The sequence below is a fragment of the Leptinotarsa decemlineata genome, unplaced genomic scaffold (assembly GCF_025532065.1).
Source record: "Leptinotarsa decemlineata unplaced genomic scaffold, Ldec_3_MD MMD2_tig00078346_RagTag_RagTag, whole genome shotgun sequence".
In the NCBI taxonomy this organism is placed as follows: Eukaryota; Metazoa; Arthropoda; class Insecta; order Coleoptera; family Chrysomelidae; genus Leptinotarsa; species Leptinotarsa decemlineata.
This window is the reverse complement of record NW_027412724.1, coordinates 5,972,957-6,000,119: the sequence shown is the minus strand read 5'-3', so window position 1 is coordinate 6,000,119 and position 27,163 is coordinate 5,972,957. Positions and strand designations below refer to the sequence as shown.

Genomic DNA, 27,163 nt, shown 5'->3' with positions numbered 1-27,163 from the left:
AAATGCAACACTGGTTTATTGCGATCTTCAATATTTGTAGTAAATTTTTGAACACTTGCATGGATCAATTCATGAAACTATCATCTTATCATCTATTGAAATCTGATATTGAGGACGTTTACACTACTGAGTACTAATATTATAGTAACAGTAAGTTCGTCTTTGAAAATGGGCATTTTTTAATTTTTGAATATATGTTAGACTCTATAATGACAACTTAAAAAAAAGAGATTGCACTATTGAAAACTGCACATTCTATTATTTCATAACAATTTATTCAAACTAGTTCTTTGTTTTTTTTTATATAACTGCTACAAGGTTGTCCATATATTCAAATCTCACAAATAACAAGTTACAAATAAACAATTAGCAAATTTTATTTAATCTGTGGAATAAAAAAATATTTGGTTTGTTTGAAGTAAGTTTTGTAGATATTTTTGAAAGTACTTGTAATACTGAATCTGTAATACCTGTGGTAAAAAACTGAAATAGACAAAATTTAGGATGTGAACATTTATATATCTATCAGTTGCACAATATACTAAGAATTAAAGTTATTTTGTTGTAGCATAACAAGATAATGAATGAAAAGTCCATTAAACTCTCTTAACTATTGAACCAATTCTCATTAAATTATTGAAATGAAAAAAAAAATGATTTGAAATAATGAATGTTTTCACAAAATCTGATTATTTGTAAAAAATATTGAATATCTTTTAAATTGTTTCTTATAGTACAGGTATTAGCGGCCAATAGCTGGATAAACTGTCCTGATTTGTTCACTTGGATGAAAGTTGGAAACATCCTAAAGTTACTGTTGCCAACGTGGGAATTCCAGCAGAATTGGTGGTTACCTTTCAGAAACAAGTGATGCCAATAGGTAACATGCATATGTAATGGTTTTGAAATATTTTCATTTTCACATTTACATTGCTTAAAATTATAAATAAAACTTCAATTCACAATATGGAACTGAAAATTCCGAATTTTTAGACCAGTCGAAAAACATACTTGTCAATTCTGCAGCCTCATGGCTTATTGAGTCATTCTCCCATGGTCAATCTTTTGGAAATTTTCAATCAATGGAAACATTTCATTTTCCCATTGATTATTCAATTGGTAAACAACATTTATGAATACGACCAGTTACGCAGAACTTTTTAATTCAGCTCCATTGATTTTTCAGATTGTGGAAGGTTAAACATACAAAAAACAGTAAGAAACATCGACTCCTCGATAAAAGATACCTTTCAAAGAATATGGTGTGAGCCATATCAATGGTGCTGATTTTACTCTTATAATATGAATTGTTCTAAGTGCGATGGAAGTATGACAAGTATTACCAGACTCCTCCAAAAATACCAGATTTATTCACAATTTGAGTATAATTGAATAGAACTGGCCGATACTTGAAAAAAATCCATATTAAAACTAACTAATACACTTTATTGTATGATTTTCACTATAAAGGGTTTTTTTGAAAACAGCGATATGTGTTTCGTTATACAATAGCTTTCACAAGCATTTTTATTTATTTTAAGCTTGAGAAAGCTAATGTATAGCGAAACAGGTGACGCGGTTTTTGTAAAACCCTTTATAGTGTAAATCATACAATAAAGTATATTAGTTAGTTACAATTTGAGTACTTATGAAAGGTAGGCAATGGCCTTCTTATGCAACCGTACTGCAAGAACAAAAAACTGGGAAAGCATATGTAGAGTTGTTTCTGGAAATGTCAACAACCTAATAAAAAAATTCATCATGAATATTCATCAAATTTTGTCTTATGAGAGATAAAACTTTTTTTTACCACTTGTATTTGAACTAACATTACTGCAGTTTCGTCCTATAAAAACATTTTTAAATGAATGCGTTTATTGTATTCATTTGAAAATATTCTTATATGACGACACTGCAATAATGTTAGTTACAATACAAGTGGTAAAAAAAACAGATAGTTTTATTTCTTATTTTTCACAATGTTCTCCTACCCCGTAGAAACGGCTATATCCATCAATTTATTTAAATATTGTCAAATTTAATTGGAAAACAAAGAACTGTTTGGAACTGTGTGGTTCAAAATTGTGTCAGTTTAGTACAATCCATAGTTTCTATGATTTTGATTTCATCAAAAATTATTTCCGTTCTTTTAAACAAGCTTCAAGTGCATGGCACCAGTGAATGATATTGAATAAATACTTATTGAGTGGTAAATTAATATTATCAGATTTCACCAGGCATTATATAAACTGTATTATATACATCAAATGTATAAGAAATAACGCTGTTTAAAGAAATAGTTATAATATTAAAACAATCTTATAAAAATTATTTACTGTCGTGTACATGTTTAAATATTTCTAAAATTTATAAATATACTTTCAATATACAAAAAAAAATCTGGTTATATACTATACATATAAAGCAATAACTTGTGCTTTGATAACTAGTGGTAAAAATTATTTCAAGGAAAACTGTGTTCAAATTCGACATTTTACTCAGAGAAATAATAACAAAAATACTATAAAAAGAAAGTAACCAAAAAGTCAATCACAAAGTTACCATTTAATGAAAATATCACTCTTTTTAAACATTTTCAAGATAAAAACGCACCGAAAAGTCAAAAGTATAGTCAAATCTAATATCTATATATTTTAGTGCTTGTCATTCAGAATATAATGGCGAAAATTTCAAATTGATGGCATTTTCCATCATCTTCAAATTACTTCGATTTCATTTTTAGAATAAAAAACTGTTAAAATGACCCCATTCTGTACCATGATAGATGAGTACTTACTGAGTAACTTGCCCTTCTGTCTCATTTTGGGCCGAGTCTTACTAACAACTTTAAATTGATAGAAATCCTACTGATAAACACAGAATTCATAGTATTATCAGTTTTGGACTGGCTCAGTAGTACAGTACAATTATATATAATGGGAAATTTTTACCAAATGCAGATTGAATAGAAAATGAAGGAAGTCATGCAATTTACACATTTTCAATGAACACAGTTATCCTCCATGCGCGCCGTTTTATAAAAAATAACATTCTACATAACATCAACAAACAACTCGCAAGGATTTCCCATAGCAATTTTAAAAGATTGTCTACTACCGGCAATATCTTTGGCCTGAGTTGCCACTTGAGTCCCACTACTCTGTTCAGAACCATTGGAGCTGCCATTACCATTGCCACTGGTCATTGGCATGGCCGATCTGGGTCCCAGCGAAGTCAAATCACTATCAGACGCACTGCTATGACCTGCTGCTGCATCTTTGAGTTGATCTGATCCGCCTGAAGATCCGCCTAAAAATTTTTTGACATGTTTATTGATAGTAGAAATAGCAAATGAAACTTTTTGTCAAAGTGAATCAATCATTAAATTTTCAATAATGTGAGTACTTGTTTGAAGGTGGTTGACAATGTTTCATGGTGAATTTCATCAGTTCGGACTTCCATTGTCAAATGTGATATATAATTTGAAATCCCTGAAAGAACAAATAGAATTGAAAATTGAATTGAATGACTGAAAATAACAATTAAACAAAAAATTGAACAATTAGAAAGAACTAAAATTTAAAAGATTTCAAGCCAAGTTACTTCACGACGTTTCGATTGTTAGCACTCGTTTAACCTATAAATAGTCATCTCTCGGAGGAATAGTCCAGTTATCACCCGAAGACGATTGTGGATACTAACAATCAAAACATCATGAAGTAACTTGGCTTGAAATCTTTTAATTTTTAGTTAATTTTAATGGTTGTATTTAAAATTTTTCGCTTAATATAATTGTTATTTTCAGAAATTCATTTTAATTTTCAATTATATTTGTTTTTTCAGGGATTTTATATCATATTATATCTATCATATTAAACAATGAACTAATGAAATTTAATAGGAGCACTTGATTTTTGACATTCAACTCAATTTATATCTATGATAATAAAACAGTTCATTTATCAATTTTAATTTCAAAAAGCAATAGCTAAGAAAACGAAATCATCTAAATAATGAATAACAGTATATTTTAGATATCAATAATGATTTATTTTTGATAAAGACATCTTTACGAAAGTGTATTTATTGGCATCATATTTGCCAAGGAATAATGTTCCATATGGTTTCATTTAAAAAAAAACAGCATCATTTTATTATAATATATAACTGTGTATAATAATTCAGTAAATATTATATGAATTTGGTAATAGCATATTATTCAATGAATGAGAGAATGAAATTTGCAGATCATTCGAGTGAGTAATCAACTTTATTCGCGAGTAGAATACTATACTGAAGTATGGTATAACTATAACAGGATCATTAAAAAACAATATTTGTTATATCATCAAATTTCATAACAGGAAGTAATTCAAAAAAGGCATTCAGAAATATTTTCTATTTTTGTTATTTCATTCAATTTCAAATAAGTCAAAAATTGAGCGAGAAAAAAACTGCCAAAGATATGATTTTACCTGCGATTAAACACAGGTCCTCTAGCACACTAGCCCAGAGTTCTGAGCACTACTCCAAGAAGCCGTTTACAAGTTAGTGTGACATAAAGTTATTGAGTTTCTTCTAATAATTTCCATTTCGTTATCAAGTGACAAACTTTTTTTTAAATATCAATTACATTACAAATTTATAGTGGGGAATCACACGTTAGAAGGTAAGACCTCGTTAGTCCTTAGCTCGCACAAGTTTCGACTTCTGAGGGTTGTCGTTCGTAAGGGTTCGACAGCTGGTTAACGGAAAACAGATTCACTCGTTTTCATTTTTCGAGTCTGTTTTTATTCTTACTTTTCTTTCAGTGATTAAGTTTGTAACAATTATTGAAGTCAAAAGTTATCAAGGCTCAATTTTTAGTGAAAATAGTTGAAAGACAACTGTAAAGTTATGATTTTGCATCTATGTGATTAGCGTAGAGAAAGTTACTTATGAATTGTGATTGGTTTCAAGTCATAGAAAAACGATTTATGAGTACTTGGGTTTCATTCCAGATAACACCTTTTCATTAAATGCTCATTTTAGTTATACCTAACGAAAAATTCAAAGAAATATACTTCTTTATTAGAGTCTTATCATATCGTATATATTCTGTAATAAGATTGATGAAGCTCACATCAATTTCTGTGGAAGTATTTCAGTGTAAAAGTCTTCTGAAATTTTACGTATCTGAGGAATGGGTATTATCTTGATATGTAACTGATATTTTCAATTAAATAATATTTAAATAATCTGCTAATGTAATACCTTGACGAATTCATTGTCTTTAAATTTCAAATTCATAATCATCAAACTAGAGGTGTATTAGAATAAATGTCTCACTCAATGAAGACTCATTCTTTTGGTCAATAAAATTTTAGCAAATGCTATGGTGGCTGTGTATGCCATTTAGAATGATGCGTGAGTTTGAAATTAAAATAGTCTAGTACAGGATGAGCAACCTTTTTAATCAACGGGCCAATTTAAATTTTGAAATTTTTTTGGCGGGACGCACATAAAGTAACATCTATTAATTCACAAAACTTTATTTATAATAATCATTAGAATAAAAAATATGAAATTAAAAAAAAAAAAAAGATTTCATATAGTTACAAATTTTCATGCAAAAAACAAACAAGAAAAGAACAGGAATACGAATTTACTTGAAATTTTTAATGATAAATTTGGCACTGTTTTTTCGATACAAGATAATCAATATCAGACGGAATTGATGAGGTAGCTACACTTACGAAGCTTTCTAATCGTACATCACTCAGCCTTGATCTGTGGCCATTTCTGATTAATTTCATGGTTGAAAATAATTGTTAGCAAACATACGTACTTCCGAACAGAGACATCATTTGCTTTGCATTTTTCGTCAAAAGCGGAAATTTTTCAGGGGTCACATGAGATTTATGAAAATTTTCGACGTTTGCTGAGAAAAATACATTCTTTGAATCGGTATTATTCGGCATGTCAATCACTTCCATTTTTTTTAAGTCTTCGGGAACTGTATCCACATCGATATTAAATGGCGAATAAACAATTTTCATGGAAACCGCTGTCTTCTCAGGTTTGAATATTTGGAATCATAACTGAAATTCGTTAATTAAAATGTCTTATATATTGTTCATATTTTTGAGAAGTAGTGCAAAAGATGCTGTTTTCACAATTTTAATTTGCGCTCAAAGCCCTGAACTTCATCATACAAATTGTGAATAAATTGTCCTTTGCCTTGAAGTTCCACATTAAGATGCCGAGTCATATCGATAAGAAACCCGAAATCGCACATCCATTCTTTATTACCAAAATGAGGAAAGGCATATCCCTCTATATCCAAGAACAATTGTATTTCGCTTTTCAAGTTTTATACTCTTTTTAGCATTGCACCTGTATTAAGCCAACGTACTTCGGTATCAAAAACCTCGTCGCCATATTCAGTTTCTAAATCTGTAAAGAATTCTTTAAATTCACGCTAAATTAACGCTCGCGACTTTATAAAATTGATAAGTTCAATCAATCATTGGTACTGTGACATTTGACAAAATCAATCTTTTTGCACACAAATTTTTCTGATGAATTATGCAGTGGTTAACGAATATTTTCCTTCCCCTGACCTTTTTAATGTATTGAAATAGCCTTTCCGATACTCCTACCTCCATGTTTGACTTTGCTCGTGCTCCATCTGTCGATATATCAATAATCTTTCCTAAAATAACATTACTGGAGTTTTTTCCAACACCAAACCATTATTTTAACACCTTGACATGTGTTTCAATCACATCTTCCTCTTGATCATCTTCCTCTTGAAGATGATCACTTGTGTGTTGTTTTTATTACTCCTGTATTAAAACTATGACCCTTACACCGAAATGGCAACAGGGTTTGCAACTAAATTCGAGATTAACTTCAGTCAATTTTTCCAACAATTTGAAACTACTTTTTGACAGCATTTGATTAAATGTATCCAGAAACAGCTTAAAAATCAATAAACTTTTGCGTCATACTTTTGGAAAAATTTCGATGAATTTAACACTGTTATGGGACTATTTACATTATGGTCTTCCAACAGGGACTTCAGAACTTTGACAGTTGATAACGGCCATCTTGTTAAAGCTAGATACATCTGTCAAATTAGTTATCATTTATTCAGTCTGTTTTCCAAATCATCATGGATGGATATAGCATTCAACAGCACGTGCAAATAATAAAATTGTTTTATCAAAATGCGTGTTCTGTTCGGGCAACGTACCGCACGCTTCGCCTGCTTTAGGGTCGCCATAATCCTACTGAAGATACTATTAGCAATGTGGTGGATGAATTTAAGTTCAGTAAAAGATCTACCAACACTCGTATGTCGACGAAACGCAAGATCTGCCGAAAACATCGCCGGTGTCTGTGAAAATGCGCAGGAGTATCCGAGGCAGTCGATTTCGCGTCGCTCACAAGAACTCCGCCGCTTGCAAACCACAACTTGGCGAATTTTGCGAAGTGACTTGGGCCTGCCCTTGTACAAAATTCAACTGACCCACTAACTGAAGGTAAACGATAATAGACAACGACGTGTGTTCGCTAGATGGGCTCTGGAGCACTCGGCAACTGACCCTAATTTTCATCGAAAAATCATCTTCAACGATGAGGCCCATTTCTGGATGAATGGGTACGCGAACAAACAAAATTGTCGAATTTGGAACGATACCAATCCACATCAGATCCAAGAGTGTCTTTTGGCCTCAATTGGATGATTTGGACACCAACAACATGTGGATTCAACAGGACGGCGCTACGTGCCACACAGTTCATGCCACATTAGATATTCTACACAAGCGATTTGAGGGCATGGTAATCTCACGCGGATGTGACTTTTTCTCAAGTCGCAGGTGCGTTTGAATAAGCCACAAACCACAGTGGTCCTCAAAGCCAACATAACTTTTGTCATCGGTCGTGGCGGACATTTTAACGAAGTTATATTTCACACATAATGGCATCAATAGGTCTTTCAAACGAATAAAAAAATTCGATGATATCTCACACACTGTTTTATTTAAATTTGGACGCGCTTAACGAAATTATGTCCTTGAAATAACTTCATACATTCTCCGTAAATATAAATAAATTCAAATAATCTTCGTTTGTGTAATTCAATCGTCACGGCATGATTTATTATTGACAATTTGCAAATGACAAATAGTGACATTATCGTATCAATTGATTGTTTTCTAACGCCTCGCCGTCATGGCCAACTGACAGAATTCAAAAACCGTATAGTAATGGAAAAATATTGAATTGCAAATATTTCAAAAACTACTAATTTTCGAAATAGATATACTTATACAAAGTTACCCTTATTTTTAATTCTTAATACAATTAAGTAGATAAAATGGGGGGTTCCATTTGAAAAAAGTCACTTTAGACGATTTCATAAATTTCATTTATATTCTTCTTTTTTGACCACCCTGTATTAACAATTATCGAAATTTCATATAAAGTCTATTAAATTTGGTTCTACTCTATAATAAACCCTATCAAAACATAATGATAAAGGTTTCTTTATAGGAAAAATTTATAATTATTGTAGGCTCTGCAAACATTATTTTTGACATAAATACTTAAATATGTAAAAAACGGCTAGACATGATACTTAAAAAATATTTAGATTCTGGTGTAGAATCCAAAAATGTGTTCCATTTAAAATGACGAAGTTGACAGCTACTTCCGGTATAACCAAAAGTGCAGCCATTTTGAAAGTATTTTAGTTGAGTTGCCACCATCCACCTTAGTATATTGTCAAATTTTCAGATTTTTCCTCATTACAGTTTTCCCACAATCGATCGATCCAGCTCCTGGAGATTCACCCTGTGTATATACGGCAGTCTCATTTGCCATCTACTAGTGATGTCTGGAGTTTAGAACTAGACTGATTTCTTCCTGCTCGTCATCTCGATTTCTTTCAGGCTGGAGCCTTGCTCCCCTACCTCTTAAACTGGTTTTCGTCAGATAGACAAATGGGTCATAACTGATTAGTGATGGCGGCATGAATGTCCTCAGACATCAGTACCGCCCTTCGCGGTGTACCCCTACCTGGCTGGGGTGGGATGGATGAAGATATTATTCATCTATTAACGGAGGACATGAGGGCCTCATTCGACAGAGTGTCGGGGCCTTCTATATCGGGAGGGGTCGTCTACAGCGTAATCTATAGCTTCCCTGACTAAAAACCTGATTTCTTCGAACTCTGTTTCTTAATTTATAGGGATGGATATACGATTTCAATTCGAATGACATAAAAACTAAATAGTTACCGAAAGTCGGCAGTTTCTTTGTAAGGCATCGAGAGGGGAAACAAACTTCCACTGGGTAAGTCAACTTAGGATCTCATGATTCGCCCTAACCAGAGGTAAAAAACTCTGTATGGATGAATTGAATGTATCGTCAGGGGTAGCTGATTTAGCCCTTATATGAAAATCTTACATACTAAACATTCGACAAGTTCGATATTGACCAATCAACTGGAATCTCGTTGATATGCCATTATGGCTGCTGTAAAGGATATTCCAGAAGATGGTCACAGCTGCATATTCCAGCATGATACAGGTTAATGTAAGGATCAAATGAGCATCTCTTTACTGGTAGGTGCAGTTAGTACCCTGCAGCTATTGGAGGGTGCCTCGCTGAAATCGTCACAGGACACCTACTTCTCAAGTTACACATCTGTATTGCTTACCTATCTGAGGAAGTCAGTCATATACAAACCGCCGAACAGATCCTCGCTAAATTGAGAAAAATGAACCATTCTCTATCAACCTTGGAGTGGATTATTCTTCATAAGGAATTAGATCTTGGTCTATGGCTGTACTGCGGAGGATGGGTTTCATAATATATTTTTGGTTTTGGACAGGTTCTTTTCCGCCCGGTAACCCGGACACTCGCCCAGTAGGCAACTGCTCAACCCGGACACTCTGAGAAATCCGACAGAGCTAACAAAACGCGGCAAAATTCACAAGATTATCTCTACGAGACGCAACCGCTGAAATCAGACGAAATGAACTGACGGCCTATTCACGAACTCTTGAAAAGAAACTTTAGAATCACTTTTTTTTTTAAAGTTTGATTCTTGATAACAATAGATCTTTTTTGAGGGCGCTAGACGATGAAAAAACAACGATTGGGAGGTCGCCAAGGAAGTTATCACAGCACCGGTAGTTGAATGAATAGTTAAATCATTTCAACCATTCAAATCTCCCGGAGAGGATAGCATATTCCCAGTTCTACTTCCAAGCGAACTGGAAATACTCTCGCCCATTGCCATAAAACTATTTACAACTGGTATAGCATAGAATTATACAGGGACCATACAACAGGGTCTCTATGAACCAAACTAATTATTTTTTCGTGAATTTCTTCATTTCATTATATGTATATTGATTGAGGCTGCAGAAAAAAAATATTTATCTACAGGGTAGTTCAAAGTGTGACATAACAAAGTTGCGTTTTCTAAAACGGAACAGGTAATGGTGGACATATTTTTCGATATTGAAGGAGTATAGATAATGTAATGTTCTGATTTTTTGTATTTGTAGGTATGTATTTTATTATGACGTAACACACGTACCCCGTGCAAATGAGTAAATAATTGAATAAATAAATGTATTAGATCAGCTTTGTTTGAAAAAGGCGTAGAATCGATATCTGGTTGGATCTATGCATTACTCAAAAATAGAACAGCCATTACGACTCTTCAAGATAGAAGAGGGGCAGGTCTGCAAATTAATGCAAATGACCTCATCATAGCAAGGACCACGTCGGGAAGGGTAGCCTGTAATAGCCTCTAATGGATGTTAAACAACGTTCACAGTTGGTGCCAGAGGGTGCAGATATCTGTAAACCCCAGTAAAACTGTGATAGTATTTTTCACCAGGAAGAGAAATCTGGATGATTTCCTTCAATGAACCTTTTTCCTGAAGTACGAAAAATCACTCACTAGAAGCGCTAGTAGTTCGGTAAGGACAAACACTGCCTAATCCTCATATAAACATATGGCAAAGTACAATTAAAAAAGAATGTTTTTAACAGAAGAAGATGTTCCTGGAGCATAACTAAAATTTGCAACGGTAAAGGATAACAATGTTGTTAAAACGTTGGCTTGCATGCCGTAATTTAAAAGTAACTGGAAAAAAGTGAATTAATAGACAGGTTAGTATACAGACTCTAGTAAAAAAGTAGCGGTAGATTCAAACTGTAATAAATGAAATTAAAAATAAATATGAATTTCAGATTCATTTCCGAGTAAAATATGAATCAAATATTGGATATGTTCAATAATTGTGAGACCAATAATGACTTATGGAGCAATTGTCTAGTGGACAACAGTTCTAAGGCAAATGGCTCAGACTACTGGCCGACACTGAAAGTCACAGATTTCTAGGAATGGCCTAAGACTCAGTTTCTCCAATAGTCAACTATGACCTGCCTTATACAGTCCTAATCCCGAGTAGAAAGTAGATTCTCCAGGAGGAGAAAATACCAAGAGCAGTTGGATCAAATAGACATTCAGGTTCTGGTGCAAGTGGATACAGTCGCAGATCCAGGACAGAGATTTCAACCTGCCCAAAGACCTTTGCGACCATATTTCAGGTGAACAACTGAAAAATTGATTTATATGTGGATAGATTGACAGAAAACAACTTCACACATAAATCAATTATATTTTCGAAGAGCCAAGTGGCTATAGAAGTACTTAGTTCTCATCGAGCAACGTTCAAATTGGTAGTGAACTGTCAAAAAACTCTCCTCAATGAGAGGACAACAAATTGTTTCTGGTCTTCAGGCTTTGCCAAACTGACAATGAACACCTAGACAGTGAGAAGAGTTTTACACTGCCGGCAAAATTTTCAAGGACTATTCCATTCCAAGGCATTTATACATCACTCAAATTATTTTACCAAACAATTGTTAGGCTACAGTAGGATAGATAGATATTTATTAAAGTAGGTATCCTAACATACATATTTATAATTGTATACTGCTAAGAATTAACGAAACAGCAGATAGATATCAATTGTACAATCACTACTAATAACAATTTTGAAAAATAAAATGGGTACACAGAAACATTTTCGTGCTGGCAAAAATTAATTAACTGGATTCAAAATTACTTAATGCTATTTCTTCATATCACCAGGTAATTTATTATATTCACGAAGACCCTTGAAGAATAGTGTTATTGGTTCTTACTAGTAGATATAAATCACTATACGATATAGTAAAGTCGTTTGGAAATTGGTAGCCACTGTAAAGCTTCCAAGATGAAGACAATGTTTCGATTCATTCTTAGAATTATTGTCATACCTAAATTTTGTAGTTTTTGCAGTTTATCCGTGTATATGCAATGAAAAAAAATAACCGATGTGCAATAATAAAGAAGTGGTTGAATAGTTGTCTTACATACAGTAATTTGAGATTCGCTTATAAGAGTTTGAGATATTCTCGTAAAAAAAGTATAACTTTTTTTGTGATTTTTTTGATAAATATATCTAAAATGATCACCAAATGACAAAAAAATTATCCAGTTGGACACCTAAATATTTTAACCACTTCAATTTTTCACTACAGTTAGATTAATATTTTTTTCTTAAATTTATTGGAAATTATAATAGCTTTGGTTTTAGGCACATTTAGTTTCAGTTTATTAATTTCGAGATAATTATTAACACCCATAAAAATTATATTAATTTTTTTTGTAATTCACATTACTACATTCCAATATAATTGCAACGGCAAAATAGTTGATAAACTATTTTGAATAGTTCAATATTATTCAAGTAGAAAATAAATTAGGGAGGTTCTAGGACACTCCCTTGTGGTACCCCTGAATCGGTACTAATCTCTGATGGTGTAGATTGTTCAAAACGGGCCCTTTAATTTCGATTATGCAAGTTTTATTATAAAACTTTCCTTTCAACTGTATCAGAAGCTCGTTTAATATTAAAAAAAATAACGTATTTTCAATATTGTGTCAGTGGTATAACGATTCTAACCTCATGACCTAACCGTGAACTTTCATCAGTTTCTTCATTTTACTCTTAGAGGTGCTGAAATAAAAATTGTGTTTTGATTTAATGAGTTCTATTCTTTGTATATCCTAAACACTTGATTTTCAGACATAAATGTACGTCACTTTTTCATTTTGTCCATCGAATTCTGAAACACCCTGTATAACAAGATTAACCATCAAAATTGTTGAGCATTTTTCTAGGGTTTGAATCAGAAATGAAGCATTATTAATTGTAATCATTGATACTATTCATTTCATGCATGGGTTTATAGTTTATATCAGTTAAAACAGGAACAAACAAATAAAAGGTTCAAGAACATAGGTTTTCTTGGAGGGAGTAATGATTAAAGAGAATAAAATCCAGTCAGTCGTTGCTGAGACTTCAAGATATAACTTTCATTCTCGCAGTCAACGTACATACCATTGATGTCTGCCACAGTAGCAGATGGTACTTAAGGTTTCATTTCACCATAGCCTACCAGTCCGGATTTTGTTCTTTTTAATCAAATAAAAGGTAAACAAAAAAAAGAAGAAAACAAGATTTATTTACAAAGGAAGGTATGATGTGTTAAAATTAACAACAGGAATTGAAAATATAAACATGAGAAATATCTGGTAAATCTATATGACGACAATAATAAGCGTAAAAATGATATAATTCTTCTACATACAAGATTTCTACCAGATATCTCAAGAAATAAAATATAATTTAAAATAAATAGTACTAAGATGAATTAACTGAGTATTAAGGATAATGTTAACAAACATTGTACTAATAAAACTTAAATAAACTTAAAGTATAATGAAAGTAATGGCAACAAATACGCTAATAACAAGTATATAGGAACGAAGAAATTTCAAAATCACATTGTTTCCCCATTTCACAATACTTTCTGAATATTCATTTGAATAATATCAACTTTTCTCTGAATCATTCAACTGATAATTTCAATTTACCATTCAAATAGTTTATAAAACTTCACCCTTTTTTTTAAATTAACTGATCAACAACATGATCATAAAACATAAAGAAATGTTTTCTTTGTAGAATTCTTAACAACATAAATAGAAACTCATAAATTCTCCTAAGATCGATCCGGCCTATTTTTCTTAAAAAATTCTGACCTCATGAAGACTGAATCAATAGGACATCTGAAAAAGAAGGGTTTTATATTCTGATATTTCGTTCAACGAATATACTACATACCTATTACTAGAGGTCAAAAAAGTCCTAACTACAAAAGTTAATTTATTTGTAACACTAAACTACCACGTTGATCACTTCAATCAATAAGAAAAGTATTTTATATATATATAGTCGTTGTTGACCAGTTAGGATAGGAGTATTGTATTAGTTTGGGAATGCAGCAATTGTGAAAGTGTACTCTTATATCAATTATATTCCAATCATTTCAACAGTGATTACTGTCATCTTCAGAGAAAACTACAAGATATTTCGACAATAGGTTCGTTCCAACCTTGAGTCACCAACAGATTTCCAACAGTTTGTAAATCGTTGTCAACGCGCATGTCTATTAAATATTGGTTTCTGATTACTTTGAAATTTCTGATTGGAACAGCTGATAGTTCAACTGAAGTTTGGCATGGAATTTCAACATAACCTTCAAAAATAAATCTAATCAAGTGTATTTCTGGAGACTAAAAGAAGGTTGCAGTATTTTATATCTCTATTCTATTTACTAATCAACATGGAACTGGGAAGTAAGTAGGTCACCGCAATAATTAATTTGTGTTATTAAAGATATTCAAATTTTAGGTTCACTTAAAGAATTCCTAATTTTTCCTGCGCCAGCAAATACATAATTTATTTTATAACAATTTTTGCAGGTTATGTTGTTTGCAAGTTGCAAGAACAGAAACAGTAATACGGAATACGCATGCGTCAGATTAATGGTTAGAAAATAATTCTTAAACCATTCTGATAGATTTCGAACAGGTTTGAATCTTGGATGGAACAGAAAACTGATAGTTTACTAATGGTTGGAAACTCACGTTGGAACAAAATCACATTACTGCGCAGATTCCTGACTGTCAGAAACTGTTTCTGACGCTGGTTGGAACGAACCTAATAATATTAAATGTGAACAAGAGCTGAAAAAGGTACTTACAATGTCTTTGAGGTTGAGACGCCGATATTTCTTGACAATTTTTTATAAAATATTGGCGTCCCAACCTCAAAGACATTGTAAGTACCTTTATCAGCTCTTGTTCACATTTAATATTATTATCAAAATATCTTGTAGTTTTCCCGGAAGATGACAGTAATCACTGTTGAAATGATTGGAATATAGTAAACCTGTAATCAAGGATGGAAAAATTCAAGAATTTTGAACAATCCAAGTAAAATAGAAGAGAACATTAGGAAAAAACAATTGTTATATGAAAAAAAAATCATAATTATTATTAATCTAATGACTTTGTTGAAAGTTATTATCTATATTGAGGAGAAAAGAATACATTCCACTGAGGCGTTTGATGTCAGTTTTTTTGTTTAGGCAATTGAGGGATGAAAGCCATTTCTAGAAATGATCTCTTTGACTCATGTTTTTTGAGGGTTTTGGTTGATTATTATTCAGTGTCCTTCTTCAAAGACATGATTATTAAGGGGACATCTCTGCAGATGTAATCTACTATCACTTTTATGCGAAGAAACGCGGTCTTTCAGTAATCTTGACGTCTGACCTATATATTCATTATTACAATTATGGCAGGAGATTGAATAAACTAATTTCGATCATAGATTGATGGGAGTTTTATCTTTAAATTAAGGAAAAAATTATTATTCGTAATTGAAGTTTTGAAAGAGATTTTCACATTTAAATCCTTAAAAATCCTTACTAGGTGTGGCATCACTTATAAACGGTAAAGAAGTGAACTATGAAGGAATGGAGGGTGTATTAGACTCATTCGTAGTAATATTTGAAGGAAGAATGACACTTTGTATCTGAAAATGTATATATGTATATGTATGTATGTATGTATGTATATATATATATATATATGTATGTATGTATATATATATATATATATATATATATATATATATATATGTATATGTATATATGTATGTATATATATATATATGTATATGTATATATGTATGTATATATATATATATATATATATATATATATATATGTATATATATGTATATATATATATACATATATATACATATATATATATATATATATATATATATATATATATATATATATATATATATATATATATATATATATATATATATATATATATATATATATATATATATATATATATATACCGGGTGTCAACGAATCTATTAGACAAGTCATAATTTCTAGACTATTAGGAGAATTGAAATGAGATTTGGTATAGTTGAATGGTATGTGGAGAGGAATGTTTTCACATATTTTTCACTTTCCGGTCACTTCCGGTTTCAGCGGAAATGACTCCGGTTCTGAATTTTTAAATGGAACACCCTGTATATTGTAACATTTTTGGATTTCTGAGACATTTTTGGATTTCTGAGACAATTCTGGATCAGAAACTGACATTTCCGGAAGTTTTTCAGCCTACTTGATTTTTTCAGAGTCACTTTTAAAATTGCATCTAGGTGGCCATGATCGGACGTAAACTAATCTATGGACCTCAGGTGATATCAGAAAATTGCAATAGCGAAGTTTTAGTGACTAGTGTGTTGAATATGAATGAGACAAGTTTACAAAATAACATTTTCGTGTCTAACTATTATTTTTCAAATGGCGACCATTTTTTAACAAGCAATTTCCGAAAAAAGTATTTTTGGCGAATCTAACGTTACTAATGTATTTGCGATTGGATCAACAAATTTAACAAATTTAACTAATAATTTCAGCGATGCACTTAGATTTTTTGCAATATCCTAAGTTATTGAAAATTCCACTATAGTAAATTTTCAAAGTGCATCCCTCCTTGTTCAAGACACATTTCAGCTCGTTCAATTGTTTCTCTCAACACGTTTTGTAACATTTGAGGCGATATACTTCTAAATGCCTGTTGAATCCTTTCTTCTAAGATTTCGAGAGTGGCTGGGGCTGTTGCATAGTAGACCCTTTCTTTTACATATCCCCAAATGAAGAAATCTAACACAGTCAGATCCGGTGAGCGGGCAGGCCACCGTACTGGACCGTTGGTTGCAATAACTCTATTATTAAAATGCTCTATTAAAAAATCAAGTACGTCTCTGCTATTATGGGGTGGTGCTCCATCTTGCTGGAAGTAAATTTGCCGTAAAACTTCTAAAGGCATATCATTAAGATGATCCTTGATTTCATTTTGAAGAAAACCCAAGTATCTAACCCCTGTTAACTGACCTTGAAACAATATTGGACCAATTATTCTGTTTCCAACGATGCCAGCCCAGACATTGACGCCAAACCTTTCTTGAAAATTGCCCTCTCTCATTGCATGTTGATTTTGTTGGGCCCAGTACCGACAATTCTGCTTATTAAACATGCCATTATTTGTAAACCGTGATTCGTCGGAAAATAGAATGAAGTTGATAAAATTTGGGTTAACTCTATGATTTTGAAGCAACCAATCACAAAATACTACTCTTCTATTGCCGTCGTCAGCATACAAATGTTGATGTAACTGATATTTAAATGCTCGATATCCGTGCTTTTTCAGTATTTTTCTTGCTGATTCGTGACTTATCTGCATTTCTCTACTAATTTCTCTTAAAGAAACCGTTTTGTCAACTTCTACCATAGCAAGAACGTTAATCTCAGTCTCCTCATTTATGACAAACCTCTGTTCTACGTCTCGATTTCCCTCTTGCCTAAAACGACTCTCAACATAGGGAAAATACTGATGAGATGGGTGTTGCCGATTGGGATATCTCTGAGCATACAACTCAGCAGCTTTCCTTGAATTTCTGTGGCATTCTCCAAACAATAACAACATATCCACTTTTTCACTTTGAGTATACATTATTTCGATGAAAAATTAAACTAAAATTAACGAAAATCAAGAGAAACTTCTACTTTCTGCTCATAAAGCTTATGTCACTGTCATAACCTAGGTGAGCGTTTTGTTCTCCAAAGTGGACTTGATGGAAATAACCGCAAAATATTATGCATCATTCCTATCCATGGCACCCTTGACAAAAGAAAATGAATTTGTATCGAGTATTTTCCTCACTAATATTTAATTTATGTTCTTATTTGTAATCCAATCGCAAATAAATTAGTATCGTTAGATTTGTCAAAAAATCCTTTTTTCGGAAAGTGCTTGTCAAAAAATGGTCGCCATTTGAAAAATAATAGTTAGACACGAAAATGTTATTTTGTAAACTTGTCTCATTCACACTAGTCACTAAAACTCCGCTATTGCAATTTTCTGATATCACCTGAAGTCCATAGATTAGTTTACGTCCGATCATGGCCACCTAGATGCAATTTTAAAAAAGACTCTGAAAAAATCAAGTAGGCTGAAAAACTTCCGGAAATGTCAGTTTCTGATCCAGAATTGTCTCAGAAATCCAAAAATGTTACAATATACAGGGTGTTCCATTTAAAAATTCAGAACCGGAGCCATTTCCGCTGAAACCGGAAGTGACCGGAAAGTGAAAAATATGTGAAAACTCTCCTCTCCACATACCATTTATCTGTACCAAATCTTGTTTTGATACACCTAATAGTCTAGAAGTTATGACTTGTCTAATAGATTCGTATATATATATATATATATATATATATATATATATATATATATATATATATATATATATATATATATATATATATATATATATATATATATATATATAGAACAAAAGTTGTCTTTTTAGGGATGCAAGATAATGGTTTTCTCGCATTGATAAAATCAGTAACCGTTTCTGAGATATTTGCAAAAAACTGAAAATGACAAAGGAATTTTTTGCTTTATTTCATGTTTTTCATACCCTGGTTCAACCCATTTTTCAATGTGACGTTTATCTAGGAGAGAAAGGTCCGGTGAATGAGGTGGCCATTTAATAGGACCATTATTTCATATCCATCTTCCTGGCAAATTTGTATTGAGAAAATCTCTGCACATTCTCCTATGATGCGGTGGACATCCGTCTTGTTGAAAATAATATTTTTTATTAGGCTAAGTGGCAAATCTTCTAGAAAGTCAATTAGAGTGCCTAATAGAAATTCCAAGTATAATTCTCCAGTCAGAGATGTTTCAAAAAGTGGGGGCCAATAATTTCATTATCAAGACCAAAATACGTTAACACCACATCTAACTTGAAAATTGGTAACTCTAGGTAATTTATGTAATTCATTTTCTTGTTGCCAGTTATAATGTATATTCCTGTTGAACTATCTGTTATTGGTAATTTCATCACACCACAATTTTTTTTTACAAATTTCATTATTTTGACGAAATTTTCTAATAAGACATCTACAAAAAAATTTCCGACTGTTGAAGTCCGTCAAATGTAAATGATGGACTTTTCTGACTCAATAAGGCTTGAATTTATTTTTCTTTAAAATTTTCCGTACATACGTAGTGGATGTGGCCGAATTAGGAGCAATCTCCCTCAGGGATATTTCTTTGTTCTCATTTCTTTTATTTTCCACAAATCCTAAATCAAATGAATGTCACTTTATCATTATTGTGATTTTTTTTAAACTCACCTAAAACGGCGATTTCATTATCGCCACTACATTCAGTAAGCAAACATTTTCTTTTGGAGTGTTTTTCAAAAGATCCATAATTCCTCAACTATTTTCATAACATTTAAAATATCTATCATTAGGTTGTTGTCGTTCAGGATACAATTCCTGATACGTTGCCAGAGATTTGGTAGCATTTCTCAAACATCATTGGAAAAAATCATGTTTTTCCCTTAAAATCACTCACCAAACTGCAAAACTGTTTTATTTTGTGTTTGACAATCAACATGACATTCACACTCATGTATTTCATGGCTTACTTAAAAAAAAATATCGCTTATCATGTTTCTCCTGAGTATCATCTGCGACTTTTTTGATATCGTCGGCCTAATATGAACATTACATAAGTCCAATTTTTCACAAAATTAGTTTTTAGCTCTATCTGTTAGCGAAGCAGCGTATCTATACATTCAAATCAAATAACTATGTAAAAAGTATTTAGATGGCACTAGAAACAGAAGTATGAAATGTGCGTAAGTCCCACTCGTTATACATCAGTAACAAAGTTGCATAAGTCCTAGTAAGTGTACTTTGATGGTTCTCTCTGTTCGGTGTCGTGCTTTTTAGTTTGACAGACTTTAAATTAGCCGTTATTTTATCAGACTTAGATTCAATATCACTAAGGTAAGTACATACTATATAAATTTAAGCTTTTGAAATGTGTACATATATTAGACTGGATTAATGTCATTTTTGGTAAACTTAGGGAGTTGTGCATTTTTCACGCTGTTGATATATTTAGAACGCACGAAAGTTATGCATGTTTCAAAGCCTTTTGAATATCAATTACTACTGTAGAGATGGATTTTACCAGGGGCTTTATAACCTGGGGGCTTCTTTACTGGGATGTTTTTACCAGTGGCTTTACACTTTGTGGCTAAAGATAACTAGTATTTTGTTTTAGCTATGGATTGTTGGACAAGAGGTTTCAAACTGTAGAGTTTAAAAAAACATCCAGCCAACTCTTTGAAGGACATAACTAACAATAGTTCTGTAACATCAACTCGTGATTCTATAGAAAAAACACGACAATAAAACTGTTCAAAGACAAAGATCAAGACAATCATACTGATACAAAGAGCGCGGAAAATGAAAAGTGTTTTGCAGAAGAATACGAGGAAAAACTACAGTCGGCTCTAGTAGAATTAGAACAAGAAATTCATTTGACAGAAAATATTTTAGACTTAGGGAAAAACAATGATTTATCATCCAGCTTTCTCAACAATGCAGTAATATCCGGCATAGAGCAAACGGATACAAACTTTGATAGTTTTATTTTTTCTGATGAGATGCTCAATGCCAATACAACAAACGATATAGATGCGCCAACAGAAACTCCTATGAATTTCGAAAAAAACCTACGAGAAAGAAATATTAGCGATGGAGATAGTTATGAAGAAGATGCAACAAATAATCCAGAAGAAGTAGACAATGAAAACAATGACCCTACATATCAAAACGGCAATGATAGGGAACAACATTTTGATGAAGAAAATAATGATTCTAGTGAAGAAGTTTCACGAAAAAGGAAGAAAAAAAGATTTTCTAATCCTGCAGAATGGAAATAGAATGCTAATAAAGTAAATAGAGAGAAAGGGGTTGAGTATATTGGTAGAAAAAATAACAAATTCGACAGAAAGAAAACTAAGAGAGTAATGAAACCGAGATATATGTGTGCAAACAAAACATTAAAAAACCGGTAAAGAAATAATAATTCAGTGTAACAAATTGACGGATGAAGAGCTAAAATTAATTTTCGTGAAGTTTTGAAAATGAAATGAAAAGATCAAGGCATAGAAAAGAATCGGAAGTAAGCTAGAGGATATCTTCATATAAGTATTTTCTTAAAAACAAAAGCGAAAAAATTAGGGTTTGTAAGCTCATGTTCTGCAATACATTAGGAATTTCTATGAGAACCATATCAGAGTTGATAAAAGATGAAATGTATAGCCCAGCCAAAAGTGAAAATGAACAGAATAGTGATAAAAATATCCAAAAAAACCTTCACGTTTCGATGAAGGAAAGCCAAATTTGAAATTTTTTTTAAAGATCTGCACAAATTTGAATCACTATTGTCGAAAATCGCCAACAAAATTATATATAGACCCAACGTTCAAAACCAAATCGGAGCTTCATTTTCTGTATAAAGATAATTGGTGTGTAGAACATAATATAGCTCCATCATCCATTGCCAAATTCTCAAACATGTATGAAGATCTGATTTTAGCATTGTTTTTGCAAAAAAAAAGACGAATGTGATGTCTGAATAAGCTACAAGACAAAAAATCTAGAGGAATCTGTTTATCCAGAAAGAAGCACGGGAAGCAAAAGCAGACAAAAATTAAAAAAATAGGGTATTTAGGATAGACCTCCAGTCAGTACTTTTGTGCCCGAAATCGAACGTATCATCAGCTCTGTACTCTAGCCATCTTTGTACTCTGTACAAAGATGACTATTGTTTTCTCTGGCATGAAGGTCAAGGAGAGCACAGTGCCAACTGTTTTTCATCAATAATTTGTAACTTCTTGATAAGTAATGTAATTCCCCAGCTTGAGCCAATGCAACAAATAATATTATATAGTGACGGTTGTAGCGTTCAAAACCGTAATTGCACTTTAAGCAACGCGTTGTTAAATCTTGCACTCGTAAAAACATGTTTTAATCATCCAGAAATATTTAGAAAAGGGCCACACACAAATGGAGTGTGACTCTATGCATTCTACCATAGAGAGGCAACTAAAAGGTAGAACCATTAATGTGCCAGCTGATTATGTCTCCCTATGTAAATTGGCTTGAAAAAATTCTAGACCGTATGAGATGATCTATTTAGATTACACTTTTTTCAAAGACTTCAGTAAACTCAATTTAATAAAATCAATTAGACCTGGATTCAAAGTTGGTGATCCAACTGTTAACAATCTTAGAGCACTTAAGTATAATCCAGATGGTAAAATCGAGTTTAAGATTAAACATTCAGAGGAATTTAAGATATGCCTATTAGATTAAAACCAAATTCAAATTATGTATCAATTGACTTTCTTCCTTTATTGTACAAAGAAGAATTGAAAATTAAAAAACAAAAGTTCTTTATGTTGTTTCATTAGTATTTATTTTCAATTCAATAAAAATAATGCCTTAGTTATGCAAATAATATTTTATGTTTATGTTTTATTAGATGAAATCTGCATAAGTCCCTCTTCGTACTGGATATAAGAATGAATTTTGCATAACTCCTTTATTTTTCAGCAGATAACTATTATAAAAAGAATCAATACTTGATAGCAGTTCCCTAAATGTATTTTTCATCCAAATTTCATTTTCACCCAGATTACATTATTTTTAAAGAATTAAAATAGTTTTTTTAGTTCTCATGTAAAATTAAGGTTCTTGGACTTGTGCAATTTTCACATTAGGCCGACGATATAGTATTTTTATTAGTTAATTCTTGTTGATATACTCATTTTCTGAACAGAAATATTTGGGTAGCTACAAATTTTCAAGAGACATTTGGAAATTATGAATGGCTTGGTATTGATGCAAATATTATGGGTCTCTCTTTTCAAGACAACCCTGACAGAAATCTAATTGGATTTCAGTGAATATAAATATTTAGGATCTCAATGAACGACATAACCGACGGAAGAACTCTGTTTAGATTTCAGTAATATTCGGACATTCGAGCTCTTAATAAAAAAATGATAGAATATTGATGATGTGTTTTCGAGAAAAACGTCGAGAAATACATATGTTGTAATATATCAATGAATTTGTAATTACAATGACAACCAAAATGTATGAAAAAATATATTGATGATGGATTTCAATGCAGCATTGGAAATTGGATTGAAACAGGTTATGAAATGAAGCAAAAAGTCCCTCTGTCATTTTTTGATATTTTTGAAAATGGAGACGGAAGAGCAAAAAAATAAAATCTGTCATTTTCAGTTTTTTGCAAATATGTCAAAAACGGTTACTGATTTTTTCGATGTGAGAATACCATTATGTTGCATTCGTAAAAGGGTAACTTTCGTTCCATTTAACCATCCTTGTAGGACCTACTGTTCCAAGATAGCAATAGTGGTATCAGCTAAAGAAATGGCCTGTATATATTCTATATATTCAAAAGCAAGGAAAATTCGTGGACGAAGCACTCAAAAAAATAAGCAAACCGCAGACAAGTGTTTTTAGCTCATTAGCTCATCAGTGCCTCACTCACGAATTTTCCCTGCTTTTGAATATATGGAATATTTTGAAATTACTGAATGAATATTAAATGAAAGTCACTTTTGTGATGGAATCAAATTTTGTGATTTTTTTGGGATTTTTCACCTTCCGCAATGGTAATAGAAAACTTTTATTAGGTGTAAAAAGCACAAAAACTCAACTATTTATCAATTGTGTGTCTTATATAATTTTTCCTATCAATAGAAGAGTTCGGTAATTTTATTATGAATACTTATTTGTTATAGAATATATTTTTGTGGATTATCTAGTATTGATTGAGAATTCAATTGCTTGTCTCTAATTCTATAATTATCAAATTTTGAGAAAATTATTCGTCATTCACTTAACCACAAGCTGAACTTTGTTCGTTTATTTTGAATCGAAATGCCGGAATTACATTATTATATTGTGGTGTGGTGTGATGCTTTCCTCTGATTCGGATAGTTATATTAAAGTAAAGTTTATTTAAAAAGAAAAGAAAAAAGAGAAAATATTGGTTTCATCCAGTAAATGATCTGAGAGGTAGTCGAAGCGAATATCATTTACTAGTGCTGAAGAAAGATTTCATCAATATTTCAGGATGTCAAAACATCAATTTGAGATATTAAAAAAGTTGATTTGTTGAATCACTGGTGTTGCTCGTACTTCAAGTTGTAGATTTTTTTAAAACTTACCAAATTTTAACCTTGCCGTGTTTGTACATATTTGAAGTGTTTTTTTGTTTTTTGTAATTTAAAATCTTTCAAAACTAATAAGCAAATTCACACTAATAATACAAGACAGTGAAATGAATTACACGTGAAATTTTCAAGGTATAATCTTTTATACAGGTCACCCACTGTGACTGGACAAACTTCAGGTTGAAATTAAATCATCTGTAATATTGAAAGCATTCAAACAATGTCTTAGAAAGTATCTGTTTGGAGGTGCATTTTACTCATTAGAAGAGTTTTAGTCTTAGTTTTAGTTCTTTTTTACCAGTTAAGTAGCTATTGTTCTTTGACAAATTCTATACAAACATGTTTCTGCATGTCACTAAGAAAACTAATCTACCCTATAAACATTGGAAAACCTACTTGGAAAACTTCCTACTAATTTTTGAGCAAAATTGTTTGGTGTTTAGTAACAAATTTGTTAAATTTTGGCTTTCGACACCTGAAATTAAGTTTTCCATTATAATTTCAATTTATATCAATATGCGAAAGATGAAAATATCTCAATAAATATTCACAAGAATACTGAATAAAATGAAGCGTGTATGTTAAAAACAATTTGAGTAGTTGATTCTGTTTCTATCCACATGAGTTACATTTTTTAAACGGAAGAGAAATGTAGATATGTCTTCAAACTTTTCATTAGATTTGATTGACTTGAATATCAGAAAATTTAAGGATTAGGTTAGTAAATCTTCTTTAGATGTATAAATTACAATATGAACTAATGATAATTATCTTCGAAATTATTTATTACTTCCTGTCAAATTCGAATTTAAAAATGTATTGACAAATACAATAATCATACATAAGCATGAAAATCAAAATAATAATAAAGGTAAATAAAATAAAGGAACTCACCACTTCCACTAAGAACAGATTCCTCTTTATTATATCCGTATACTGTGTTCTCACTATAAAATGGCATTGGCATGTACTCTAAAGGATTGTAGGTACCACTGTATGGCATATAATTGGGAACGTTTGGTAGTGGACCCACACTATCAGTATCACCCTGTATTTTCAAGTTTGTCATCGCTGAACATAAGTCACCAAAAATGTAGTAACACTGAAACACAATATCATAAAAATGATTGATTTCATAATTGAAGAAATTTTTGATAACAAAAACAAATTCTGAAATAATACAGTAGAGCCTCGTTAATCTGGACAGTCCAGATGATCGCAACCATTTGCCGTCACCCTTTAGTCTTCTGTTTATTATCTGCACTGTTAGTAACTAGTCGTTAGACACATTGCGTATTATAGAAATGTTAAATAAAGGTGACAAATATCCTGCCATTGCTCGGAAGCAATATACAGAAGAACAAATATAAAATCTTGAAGTTTGTTAGCCAAACAGAACAGGTTCCTAGTGCACAAAAACCACTAAAGAGTTCAGAAAATCCTGTTTCAGAATATGCTTTATTACATGGTTTTTGCAGTAAAGGCGATTGCATGTTCTTGTTAAGTGGTGATATGATTTGCAAGAAAGCTCGTTATTTTCATCGCCAAATTTCCAACTGTAATATCGGATTTAATGCAAATAGAGGTTGGTTAGATAAATTTATGAAGCGGCAAAGAAAAAGACGTTTAAAAATGGTGGGGAAAACTATCAAGTGATGAATTTGCTATCGGACCATTTCCAAAAGAGTTTCATAAATTTATTCAAGAAAAAAATCTAACAGCGGAACAAGTATACAATTCCGACGAATCTGGTTCATCAACACACACGAGCATTTAAATCATTATATCTCCCAGTTTGCTGTCGTGAGCAGAAAAATGCTTGGGTTACCAAGTATTTGTCCCTTGAATGGATTATACGGAATTTGTTCCCGAGGTCCGTTGCCATGTTTTATCTGTCAATTTACCTCCTCATGCAATGTTACTGTTGGTTACTTGTCCCGGCCATGCGTCAGCAGACAAACTCATGTACGAAAAAAGTAATATTTTTGCAATTTTTCTGTCACTTGACACTACAGCGTGTATACGACCAATGGATCAGAACGTTATAAAAAGTGTGAAGATACATTACCGCAAATCACTTTTGATTAACCGAAGTGTTAACTGATGAGGAGATTGTGCAGGCAGCAGAGTGTGAGGAAGACGAGCAAGATAACAGTGATGAAGTTGTCGCCTCCAAAAAAAAAATTCAAAGCCATAAACACAACTTTACAAAGAGCTGAAGATAACGAATTCGATAGCAACGAAGTTATGTTTCTCCGTCAACTCAGAAACTGTGCTTTTGAAACGAAAACTTATGAGCAGATGTGAATCACATATTTTTTCAAGAACAATTAACTTTTTTTTTTCACTTCATGTTGAGTGCCCAAATTTCGTACATGTTTGAATTTCTTTGTAAATACCTTTGTACGTTCATACATATTCTTGTCTGAACTGACTTTAAATTTTTACTTTAATAAATAAAAGCAAAGTTGAAAATGTTCTATGTTGTATAAGAATATTGCATACTATAA

General features: G+C 31.9%; 1 protein-coding gene across 1 annotated transcript in view; it reads right to left on the bottom strand.

Annotated features, from left to right (window-relative positions):
* The window catches only part of dsh (Segment polarity protein dishevelled), a 59,980-nt gene that overhangs the window by 5,015 nt on the left and 27,802 nt on the right, over positions 1-27,163 (bottom strand). The window contains 2 exon segments of the mRNA XM_074185810.1: positions 3,118-3,309; positions 25,548-25,755. Of these exon segments, the coding sequence (XP_074041911.1) occupies positions 3,118-3,309; positions 25,548-25,755 (400 nt within the window).